This window comes from Galeopterus variegatus, unplaced genomic scaffold (genome assembly GCF_000696425.1).
Source record: "Galeopterus variegatus unplaced genomic scaffold, G_variegatus-3.0.2 Scaffold9670, whole genome shotgun sequence".
In the NCBI taxonomy this organism is placed as follows: domain Eukaryota; kingdom Metazoa; phylum Chordata; class Mammalia; order Dermoptera; family Cynocephalidae; genus Galeopterus; species Galeopterus variegatus.
In genome coordinates, this window is record NW_007735781.1 from 40,509 (window position 1) to 53,341 (window position 12,833).

The 12,833-nt window shown below is 43.8% G+C and overlaps 1 protein-coding gene across 1 annotated transcript in view; it reads right to left on the reverse strand.

The window, feature by feature from the left end:
- Nucleotides 1-1,681: 1,681 nt before the first annotated feature.
- The window catches only part of PRSS38 (protease, serine, 38), a 30,157-nt gene continuing 19,005 nt past the window's right edge, over nucleotides 1,682-12,833 (reverse strand). Inside the window, exons 4-5 of the mRNA XM_008593802.1 lie at nucleotides 2,501-2,643; nucleotides 1,682-2,218 (exon numbers count right to left, since the gene is read on the reverse strand). Coding sequence (XP_008592024.1) covers nucleotides 1,964-2,218; nucleotides 2,501-2,643 — 398 coding nt within the window. The 3' untranslated portion in view covers nucleotides 1,682-1,963. The remainder of the gene's footprint in view (nucleotides 2,219-2,500; nucleotides 2,644-12,833) is intronic.

The window sequence follows — 12,833 nt, forward strand, 5'->3', positions numbered from 1 at the left end:
ATCATTCTTCTTAGCAAAAGAATTAATACAGTGAATTATATTTATGGGTTTCCTAATATTTAAGCATCCTTGCATTCCTGGAATAGGTCCTACTGGATTATAATGCATTATTGAAGAAGATAATGTTGGATTCTGTCTGCTAGTCTTTCCTTAGCACTTTTGAATTCATATTCACAAGTTGGATTGTCTTCATCTTCTTTTTCGGCGTAATGTGAAATCAGACATGTATTCACATATACTTGCTTCTAGGGAGAATTTGCAAGTCTTTCTCCTTTTTCTACACTGGGGAACAGTCTGGGTAGCATTGGAATGATTCCATAGTTGAAGGTTTGGTGTAATTCCCGAGAACACCACCCCAGCCAGTGGCTTTATCGGAGGGGGATATTCTTTCTTAAATTTCTCCCTTTCTTCTTTGGAATTCGGTCTGTCTAAACCTCAGATCTATACTGGGGTTAGCGTTGGTAAATTCCTTTCTGTAAAAAGTGCTAGTTTTCACTTAAATTCATTTACATCGAGTTTTTTTGTTTTTTATTTTTTGGCAGCTGTCCAGTGAGGGGATCTGAACCCTTGACCTTGGCGTTATAACATCCATGCTCTAAACAGCTGAGCTAACGGCCAGCTCTTGCATAGCGTTGTATACTATCTCCTATGGTTTCTTACACTTTCTCTATTTCAATACATATTTCCTCCTTGTTTTTTCTTGCTTTGTGTATTTTTAATCTCATTTCCTATCTTGATTAGGTTGGTGATGTTTTCCCCCCTACTTTGAATTTTTTTTTTTCAAAAACTGGACTTTTGAAATACTAGTTTTTGTATTTTTCTGATTTTTGACTAATTAATTTCTACTTTAAAATTTTTAGTTCCTTCCTTGTGTCTACTCACAGCTCATGTTTTTCATTTTTTTAATTGGGTGTTTAAATGTCTTGAAAACTCTTTTATAGAGTTTTAGGTTTAAGTATTTGGATCTGCCCCCATGACTCAAACAGCTCCCGACACTGCCGCATTGGGGATCAGTTTCCACATGAGTTATTGGCAGACAACATGTCCAAACTCTATCAAAAAGGATGCAATGAAATTAAAAAAGAATGATTCAGGCTATCTGGAGGCTGTTGAAGCCAGAAGACAGCCAATAGTGTGAGAGGTGGGATCAGAATTGAGGTCCTGAAGGTTGTTGTGAGGCCAAAGGGGAATTTTGGTCAATAACAAAAAGGGGAAGCAAACAATGAGAAGTCAGTGACTAGAGAGGGAAAATTTGAATTTAAAATTTTGTGAAGCTGTAGAGTATTATCTTAGTTTTACTTCTATTTTGTCATGTTAAATAAAAATGATTTGGAAAGGTACAAACCCAATCAAACGTGTTGGTGGTCATCTGATAACTACATCATGAACAATAAAAATGGAGGGTGATCCGACATAAAAAAAAAAAAAAAAGCTTTAAGTATTTATAGTCAATGCATTAGGACCTTTTGTCCTGCCTGGGCTTTGGTTACACCCCATAGATTCAGACAGGTGGGGTCCGCGTAACCGTCAATTGCTAGAAAGCTCAGTTTGGTTTCTGCTTCTCCCTTCACCCGTCTCGCCCCGACGTGGGGCCTTCATCCTGCGTGTGGACACACTCGCTGTCTGCAAGAGGGAAACCGCCACGACTCCGGGTGCAAAGACCAATGCAGGGATTCTGAGATGCTTGCTTCATAAGGATTTAATGATCGTATCCAATCTCAGATGCAGTCAACCGAAGCTCTGGGCTCTGCCTGGGCACCCCCTCAGCCTTCCTGGGCAGCCCCTGACCCCCTGCTCTCTCATCATTGCTCAGCCCCTCCCTGTCCCAGCATCTGGGCATGGGCAGGTGGCCCTCACCTGGCTCCAGAGAGACCAGCAAGATGTGCACGAGATCTGGGGGCCGCAGCTGAGGAAGGACAGGACATGTGGCTCTTGGGGTGGGGTGGGGTGGGGGTCTGGGTTCTCACAACACTGACGGGCTGGCCAGTGTGGTCACAAACACACTAAAGGTGGTCCCCAGAGCTGGGGTGTGGTCGGGAACCGGAGGAGGAGGATTGGGTGTGGCTTCTATGTTCTCAGTTATCCATTTTGAGAAATAGGAGACTCGGGCATAGACGGCAGGGAACATTGGGTGGGAGCAACCGCTGCCCCAGCTCACAACCCCAATCTGCACCCAGGTGTGGTTGAACTCACAGACAAGTGGGCCCCCAGAGTCACCCTGAAAAGGAAGAGAAAGTTTCTGTGAGCTGGGAGTCCTGGGCCTGCCACCTCCTGCACCTGCTGCTCAGGTGGAAGAGGGGTGGCCCGGTTCCCCCCGCGTGCACAGCCGCCTCACTGGCTGCAGCCCAGCACAGAGCCACGAAGCCCCTGTCCATAGTGGGCAGGTATGCCAGCACCTGGGTCCTTTGGGGTCCTTGGGGTGCTTGTCACTTCCCATTCCTCTGTCCCCTCCAAGGGCCCCCACTGGCCCCCATGATGCACACAAATTGGGTGGGACCACCTCACACACGGTCTTCAGGTTCCTGATATCTCCAGCACACAGCATGTCCCGCTGGATGTAGTATGGGTTTCCATAAAGCAGCTGGCACTGGGACAATGGAATCAGGGGGACCTGCACTTCCTGCAGCTCCTTTGAGGATGAACCTGTGTGGAGAGGGGCAGCCAGGTGAGGGCTCCTCACCTGCACACAAATAAGGTCCCTGCTCCCCAAGAACCATGGGAGGAAGCTACCACAATGGAGAAGGCCCACCCACACCTGGAGGATCCCCGCCTGCACCCAGAAGAGCCTCACCTACAAATCGAGGAGCCCAGATCAGATGCCTGGGGAGGGGACAGCATGGGTGGGACAGTTATTGACATTTGTGGCATTCTGGGGTCTCACACCTATGTCCTGAGGCCTGACCCCATGGGTGAGGTCTCTTTCTTTTTCATGAGAAATACTGGGGGCAGGGCAAGGTCCACAAACAGAGCCCCTTCAGTGGTGGGGGGATGCTCCTGGGACCTGCAGCAACATAGCTTCTCAGATAAAGCAAAGTCTTACCCACTGAGGAGGGGCACCCAGTACTGCTGTCCCCAGGTCCTGGAAGGGGCCACTGATCCTGAGGAAGGGTAGAAACAGCCCTGTGTCCCAGGAACCCCCTTGGCGCCAAGAACCCACACCAGCAAATACTAGAGGTCAGCTACGCCAAAGGGGCAGGGCCAAGATTCTCTCCAGAGTCTCAGCAGGTGCAAAACAGAGTTTAGCTTCCCCTGAAGATAGAAGCTGGAGTGTGTAGAAGGCTTCTTCCCAAAGCTGAAGTGCACAGGCTTTGCCTGAGACCAAGGCTGGACCAGGGAGATGCAGAATGCATCCTACCCCAGCACAGGCCTGGCAATCAGTGCTGGGAACAGCAGTTTTCCTCTGCAGGACTGGCAAGAATGTCCACAGGTGTACAGAGAATGCTGAGAGTGGAGGGTGAAGCAGGACCCATGGAAACGCCAGGTCTCACAGGAAGCACAAAATGACAGGAGCCTATCACTGGATGAACCTGAAGCCCACAGAGCACTGAAGGTGGCAATAGCAGAGGAGACCAAAACCCAGTTCGACAACTCACTAGGTGGAACCGCCCCACCCCCATCCCATTAATGGATTGGCAGAAAAAGAGAAGCACAAAATGACAGGAGCCTATCACTGGATGAACCTGAAGCCCACAGAGCACTGAAGGTGGCAATAGCAGAGGAGACCAAAACCCAGCTCGACAACTCACTAGGTGGAACCGCCCCACCCCCATCCCATTAATGGATTGGCAGAAAAAGAGGAGTGTGTGTTTTGGGGTAAAGAGACTTCAGTATTAAATGTTCTTCTTTGATGTCTGGTATCCAACCAAAAATTGTGACACTCAAACATACACACAATGGGGAAAAAACCAAAACAGAACACTAGACCCATTGTCAAGAGATAAAACATCACACTTATCAGACCCATGGATGACTCAGATGTTGGAAGTATCTGACAGGGATGTTAAAGTAACTATGATCAATATGTTAGAGAAATTATTGAAAAGTAAACAACATGCATGAACAAATAAATAATTTAGGCAGAAAGATGCAAACTTTCTACAAGTTAAGGAAAAATCTACTGGAAATGCTAGAAATAAAAACACTATATCAGAGATGAAAAAGTTCTTTGGTGTGGTTACCAGCAGACTGGACACAGCTGAGGAAAAAAATCAGTGACCTTGAAGATAGATCAGTAGAAATAATCCAAACTGAGATACAGAAAGAAAAAGAGGGAGGGAGAACAGAGTATTCAAGTGTGAGACAAACACAGTGTTCCGTATGTGGAGTCAGTCCCAGAAGAAGAGAGAGGACCAGTCAGAAGAAATATGTGAAGGTATAATGACCAAGAAGTTTCCAAAATTAAATACAAAAACCCCACAGATTCCAGAAGTTCAGAGAACCGTAAGCCAGAGTTAAACAAAGAAACTAACACACCTAGAAACATCATAGTCAAATGGCTGAAAACAGAGTAGAAGATAAATCTTGAAGGCAGCTGGAGAGTGGGAAAATACTACACACAGAGGACCAAGGATGAGAGTTACAACAGGATTCTCAACAAACGCTGGGCAGGCCAGGAGAAAAAGGAGCAACCTGCACAACGAAAACAGAAACAGAAGACTGTCGACCCAGAATGTGACGTCTAGTGAAACTGTCTTTTAAAAATGAAGGTGAACTGAAGACTATTTCCAACAAACAAACCTGTAACTCTTATTCATGGGTGATGGAAGTGTAATATGGTACGAACACTTTGGACAATTATTTGCGGTCTCTCAAAACTGCACGACCAAGTAATTCCACAGTTACGTGATGCACGCAAGAAAAATGGAAACTCGTTATGCACAAAAACAATGTAAACGAATGTTCACGAGAGCGTTGTCCACGATCACCAAAAACTGAAACAACCCAAATGTCAATCGATGGAAGAATGGATAAACAAATTTTGCTATGTTCATGTTATTAATGATTTCTCAACAATAAAAGACTTAGTGATACACACAATAACACAAGTCAAACTTACAGACTGTACTGAGCAAAAGGTATCAGACATGAGAAGGTACATACTGTATGTTCCATGTCTATGAGGTTGGAGAACATAAAACACATTATTGGGGATAGAAATCAGAGCAACAGTGGATTTGGAAGAAAAGGTTGACTGCACAACCCTGACAGAAAACGTTCTGAGATGGTGAAAATATTCTACATCTTGATCTGAGTTTGGTTTTATGGATATTTATGCAGAAAAAGAAACCTTTCTGAAAAGTGAAAGCATATCAAAGAAGCCAGAGAAATGAAGAGAATATCAACAAAGAGTAAATAAGTATTGTGGAATTGGGCTACAGGTAACGTTAAGTGAAGCACATAAAGACAGGGGCTGCTTTTCAGTTATTTTTGGTTTCTTTGCCTTGACTGGGGCACTGTTAAAATTGTGGCCCAGGACTTATTTGTTGACTTATGCGTCCCGGCGCAATTGGTTGTGTTATGTATGGATAGTTTTTTTTTACTGAGTTCTGCCAAGGGAAGGCCCTAACCTTGTGGGTGTATCTTGTATGAAGGATGAGGTTACTCCACTGTTAATCTCAGGGTCTTGGAAAGGAAAATATATGGGTCGTGCCAGTCAGCTCAGTCGGTTAGAGTGTAGCCCTGTAACACCAAGGTCAAGGGTTCAGAAGGGTTCGGGTCCCCACATCGGCCAGCTGCCAAAAACAAAACAAACAAAAACAAAAAACTACAGAAAGGAAAATATAAAGGCAGGCCTTAGGTAGAGAGAGAGAAACTTGTTGCTTTTTTATTCAAGGTTGGAGCTTTCCCAAATTGTGGACCTTAGTTCCTGAGGGTCCTCGGATTCTATGCAAAGGGCCCAGGAGTCCATGCATATGCCATGATTTGTCTGTAAAAGATTTATGGAAAGAAGTTCTCTGAGATGAAGAGAGGCAGAGGGCCAGATGGGGCAGGACCGCAGAGGGAGATATAAGTTACTGTCCATGTGCTAATTTCCCTGTTTGAGTGCTGTGTCCATGGGTGTGTATCACATTCTTACAAGCAAACGAACAGGAAAAGAGGACCATGCAGGAACAGAAGGATTTCTCAGTTTTAATTTTTTTATTTAATTTTTATTTTTTTGGTCTTTTTCGTGACCGGTAAGGGGATCACAACCCTTGGCTTGGTGTCGCCCGCACCGCGCTCAGCCAGTGAGCGCACCGGCCATTTCTATATAGGATCCGAATCCGTGGTGGGAGTGTCTCTGCGCTCCCAGCGCCTCACTCTCCCAAGTGCCCCACGGGGTCGGCCCAAATTTCTCAGTTTTTAAACCGAGAATGAGGATAAATCCAATTCTGCACCTCTGGGGGCCAAAGAGAGAGAGATGGACGGACACCAGACATATGACATGACGTTCAATGTCTCGGAAGGGAGAGAGGGCTGGGACGAACTCAAGAAACGTTTCCTGGAATGAGTTCCTTGAAGAATGGGTATGGTCTGGGCCTATAAGAATGCCTGAGCTGCAGGCACCTTCTCTTCCCATCCCATGCGTCCCTGCAGAGATCCACAGACATTTGTGAGATTAAATAGGGGGATCGGTTCTGTTGCTGGGAGGTGGGTGGTCCTGGTTTCAGGTGGACTGAATTGGGCCTTGGGTAAACCCTCTCCTGGATGTGGTTAAAAATGAGAGACTATGGCTAGCTATGGTGAGCCTACTGAGCAGTCAAAGGCTAGAACTTAGTCCTCCTCTCTAAACAGTATTTCTGTACCAGTTAACTAACCCTTCCCTGTCCCCCCAAGATGCACACACACACACCCTTCCCAGCCTCTGGTAGTCACTATTCTACTCTCCACATCTATGAGATCAACTTTTTTAGCTCCCACATATGAGTAAGAACATGTGATATTTGTCTTTCTGGGCCCGGCTTATTTCACTTAACATAATGTCCTCCAGGCTCATCTATATTTATTGTATATTTCAAAATAGCAAGATGAGAATATTTGGAATGTTCCCAACACAAAGAAATGACAAATGCTTGAGATGATGGATTTCCCAATTACCCTGAATTGACCATTACACATTGTATATATATATATCAAATTACCACACACACCCCATAAATAGGTACATCAATCTTTATGTATCAACTAAAAAATAAATAAGGTAATTTTTTTAAAAAAATGAGACTACTGAAAAATATGTTGAAGGATCACTGGATTTAAAGCAACATTCATGCCAATATAATATATACAAAAAATATATAAAATGACAGCATAAGGGATTAAAGAGAAAAATGGAGTTATACTATGTAAGGTGTTTGCATTGTCTATTAAGCAGCAAAACACAAATTCAGGGAACATGAGTTGCATTAGTCCAATTCTCTCTCCTTTCCCACATATATGCCCTTTGCCGCATGTCTTTGTGTTTCTTCCTATCGAGGTGCAGTGTATTTCCCCAATCCTTGGATCTGAATTTTGCCATGTGACATGCTTGGGTGAATGGGGTTTAAGCAGAGGCTTGGAAAAGTGCTTGCATTTCTCTCTCTGTCGAGTCTCCACCACTGCATGTGGACACAGCCTGGCCAGCATGCAGTAGTGTCCAGCCACTCCAGCACAGGCTATCCCAGGTGGGCAACAGATCGGAGATGCAGGTAAGCTCAGCCATGACCAGAAGAACCTGCAGCTCGGGTCACCAACCCACAACCTCCTGGGCTCAATAAAAGCCCATTGCTGTGTACACCAAGGCTTTCTAATTCTTTGTAATGCAGTGTTCTTGCGGCAATGGATAATTGATACAGAAGTGGCACCTAGAAATTGGAGGCTTCCATAAAAATAGCAAAAATGTGGCATTGGTTTTGGGACCTGGTGGATGGGAGCAACTATAGTGGAATCTGGAAAAATGAAGAAAAAGCTGATATAGGAGGTTGGGGAGATGGTAGCCTATGTTAGGCAGTGGTAAGACTATTGCTTAGGGTGACCTGGGAGATAGAAAATGGATTTAATGAGCTTGAGGAACTTGGCATGATGATTTCTGCTATGGGTCAAATGTGTTCTCCAAAAGTTCATGTGTTGGAAGCTCAATCCCCACTGTAACAGTGTTAATTAAGAGGGTGGGAAATCCTATTAAGGTGGGCCCTTGAAGAGGTGATTAGATTGTGAGGACCATGCCCTCGTGAATGGAGTCATGGGCATGGTTCTGATGGCCTTTATCAGGACAGCAAGTGAGCAGGTTTGCTCTGTCTTGCTCAGCCCATTCATGCCATGTGACACCGTACATTGCTGTAGAGTCACTGCCAGGAAGAACGCCCTCATCACATGTTTTCCCTGAACCGTGGACTTTCCAGACTCCAAAACTGTAAGAAATAATTTCATTCCTTTATAAATTACCCACTTTCAGGCATTCTGTTATCAACAACAGAAATGGACTAATACAACTTCCAGGTCGACTTGTGAAAGTCACATGGTTGCTCTGACTGAGTACACTGTTAGAAAGTGCCTGTCTCAAAAAGAATGGTGGGTGTGGTTTTTGGTACATGAACAGATGCCAAGAAAAAACACAGGAAGCTCAGGAAGTAGTTAAAAGATTTTCATTTACAAAAGTGTTGCCAGTCTGGACTGCAAGGTAGTGAGATGTATAAAGTGTCAGAAGACCTCTACTCCCTCAAGAATGTCTCAGGAAGGGACCCAAATGTACTATTTTTCAGTGCCAGGATATGAGTCTGTTTCTGTTGCTTATAACGAACTCCTTTGAGTGACAAAACCTCAAGAGGAGACCATGACCCAGTGATCAGCATAGCCGAGATGCAAATGACCTCCGCCACCAAGTGTTGGCTAAGACGCAGAGCCATCTCATGAATTGCTGATGGGAATGTAAAATGGTGTAACCAGTTTAGAAAACTGCCTGGCAGTTTCTCATAAAGCTGCTTGTATTCCTACCCCAGAGCCAACATACTCTACTACCAAGTCACCCCGAGGATAACAAGTGCATATGTTTAAAAAAGACCTGTACAAAAATAGTTGTTGCAGATTTAGTCATAAGAGCCACAAACTGGTGACAACCCAACGTCTATCAACAGGAATTTGGACAAAAGAAATTTTGCCATGTTCGTACAATGGAAGACTGCACAGCAGGAAAAAAGGAAGCCTCATACCCCGCCCCTGGTAGCCACGGAGCTGCATTCAGTCTGTATGCACGTACTCATTCTGGACGTTCCATATAAATTGTATCATACAATATGTGACCTTTAGTATCTGTCTTTTTTCTCTTTTTTAGAAGTTATAAATATTTATTTAAACAAAAATGCCAGTGGAAATAATTTGGGAAAATGGGAATGAGGAAGTGTATTTGAGTGAATATGTTTGAGGGAGGTGATTTAAGAGAGCTAAATCCTCATTTGGCCTAATAGCAAGTTGATAGGTAACAGCTAAAACTAAAAAGCATCAAGAAACGGTGACGTACACACTTCATCTCGATACATGGAGATAAAACCAGAAGAAACAGCCAAAAAAGGTTTAAGGAAGTTGTGTAAGATAAATGGGAATTTGGGAATGAGGATCAGAGGGGTAGAATTTTATTTTACACTGTAAGCTAAAAGGTCTTTCTAAAATTTTAAAAGAGGTGTATGCATTGGTTTTATAAAAACAAAAAACAAAAAGTAAAACATCACTCACGTGGTCTGAGCTCCAGAATCATAGTCTCACATCACTGCTTCTCTCTTTCTTTCCCCTTTTATTCTAGTAACTCCTCAGATTCCTCCTAAAGAGTTCCTGGAATCTCTGTGTAGTATCTCACCAATGTTCTGTGAATTTCTTCTCTTGGCTGCCTTCGAGTTTCTTTCTTCTTTTTTTTTTTTATTTTTAAAAAGATTTTTATTGACTCATAATTGATTATACATATTTTTGTGGTTCAACGTTGAGATACGCTGATCCAATCAATATTACTAGCATATATGTTGTTACAAATCATACTTATTCTTTATGCCCCTTGTCCAGTCTCTCCCCTCCCCCATTCCCTCCCCCTCCCCCCTCTAATAACCCTAGATTTCTTCTCTCCTTCTGAAAGAATAATGGTTACTGTGTTGGTTTGTTGCCTAGATGATCTGTCCAATGCTGAGAGGTGTGTTCAGGTCCCCCAGTATTATTGTAGAGCAGATGCTGCTTCTGTCACTATGAAATGGGTTTTGTGGAGAGAGACATCTTCTTTTCTTTGGTCTCTGCTGGTGACTCTCCTGTGTCAATGCTCTCTGGTGGCTGGTGGACCATGTGCATGGTGGTTGTGTCTAGCTGCTTTTGCAGCAGCTGTGGTTATTGTGGTGGCTGTGGTGGGCCACCCACATGGAGGTGATGTTTTTGGCATGCTCCTTGGCACTGGCAGTGTGCCTGGTTGCATGGGGGCGTCTGGTTCCCTGCTCCATACCTCAGGACCCTGGGCAGGCCCTGAGGCACTGCCATTGTGTGTCTGGCTTTTTTAAAAACTTAGCATCACGTTTTTGAGGTTCATCAATGCTGTAGCATGTATTCCATTTTATGGATAAATAACTTTCCACCGTAAGTATATACCACTGTTTGCTTATCCATTCATCCATTGATGTACATTTGGGCTGCTTCCACCTTTTGGCTATTGTGAATAGTGCTGCTGTGAACATTCATGTACAGGGACTTGCTTGAACACCAGCTTTCAATTCTTTGCGTATATATGCAGGAGTGGAATTGCTATGTGTGGTAATTGGACCATATGGTAATTCTACATGTAACTTTTTGAGGAACTTTCAAACTGTTTCCACAGGGGAGGAGTGTATCTTTTACATCCCCACGTAGTGCATTGAATTATGTCCCCTAGGTTTTATGTATTAGTAGCTTAGCCCCCACTGTGACTATTAAGAGGGTAGGAAATCCTATTATGGTAATTGAAAGGTGGAGGCTTGAAGAAGTGATTGGATTGCAGGACCGTGCAGTAGTGAATGGATTAATAATGGTGGTCAGGGACGTGGATCTGAGGGTTTTAAAAGGAGAGAGAGGGGAGTCTGTCTCTCTCTCTCTTTCTGCTTCCACAGTCTTGCAATATGGGACCCCTGGGTCACTGTCACCCCCACCAGATGGACTTTGGACTTCCCAGCCTCAGAAACTGTAAGCAATAAATGTCATTTTCTTATAAATTACCCAGTTCCCTGTATTTTGCTGTAAGCAACAGAAACGGACTCATATACCCACCAGCAATGCCCAAGGGTTCCAATTTCCCCGTGCCCTCACTAGCACTTGGTATTTCCCATGTTTTGTGTTATAGCCATTCTAGAAGGCCTGAAGTGGCAACAAGCTGTGGTTTTATCTGTGTTTCCTAGTGACCAATGATGTTGAGCGTCTTTCCATGTGCTTGCTGTCCATTTGTATATTATCTCTGGAGAAATGTCAATTCAAATCTTTTTCCCATTTTTATTCTTTTTTTTGTCTCTTCTAAGTCATAGAAGCCTATGGATTTTGCCCACTTTTTTTTTCACTTTGAATTTTATTAAAAGCGCATTCTTAAATTTATTAAATTCTTAAATATTCCCTACACATTTCTAATCAGGTTTGCTTAATGATTCATCTGCTTACCTTCTTGTGGTTTTACACATTCATCATTACATTGACATTTGTCCTTACAGTGTCCAGCACTATTGTGTTAAGTACATATAACACTAACTTCCTCTTTATTTATGTGTCATTTGACTGGTGTCACGTGGCTTACTCTTTAACTTCCATTTTTTTTCTATTCATTCATTCAGTCATTTTCTCAACAAATATTCTGTGGGAAATACCATGAATCACTACACTATTTTAGGGCATCTATCACTGAGGATCAATAAATTTGTAGATGAATGCCATCTTCCATTTGGAATATATATTCAAGAGAAGCGACATGAGCTAACTCACACTTTATAGGCTCACTCTACCTACTATGGTGGTATTAGAAAGACATGGGACAAAGTTAGGAGTGGGGACTGCATTAGGAGATTGACACCATTCTTAGCAAGACGTGAAGGTGGCTAGCACCACAGAGGCATGCAAGTAGTGAGACGCAGTCAGGTGGCAGCAGCAATGAAGATACTGAAAGGGACTTGTACCGGGTATTTTGCAGTGTGCATGTTTGTGTTGGGGGCAGATTATTAGAAGTTGAGTTTTGACCATGGCGAGTTTGGGATATACTTTAATTTTCGATGCTCCATAAATGATGAGGGGTCGCACTTTGGCTGCACGGAACAGGCACTTTTCTCAGCTCTTTGTGAACTCCAGCAATTGTTCCCTCTAATTCTTTTGGTTGTTTTCCCATCCACCTTAGGCAGTTCCCTCTCTTGCACGTGCTGGGCAGTCATAAGCTGAAATATGCAAGGAGACCCCCGTATGTCTGGAGTCCTCTTTCTTTGCAGCTCTTCTTTGTCCAGTATTCTGCCAACTGTACGAGTTTTGGACTCCTCAGCCTCTGAGCTCTGCCTCCCCAGCCCAGGGGCCTCTAGGATCCACGAGTGGATTCTACCTCACTATGTCGTGGATTGGACCCTTTCTCCAGGTGTGAGCTGGGACAGGCATAGGCCTCACCACCTTTGTTCGTATCTCAGTGGTGAGTGTTGTTGCCTGGTGTCCAATGTCTTGACAACTACTGTTTCATGTATGCTGTTAGTTTTTTTGTTGTTTCTCGTGGGAGGGGAATCCAGTTCCTGTTACTCCCCCTAGGTGGGGAGCAGAAGGACTGATTGCTATATAGGTTTAGGAAAATTTAGAAAGGAGATGTGTTGTAACTGTGATCAATGAAGACTACTGTCTTTTCCCTTCAAATTCCACTT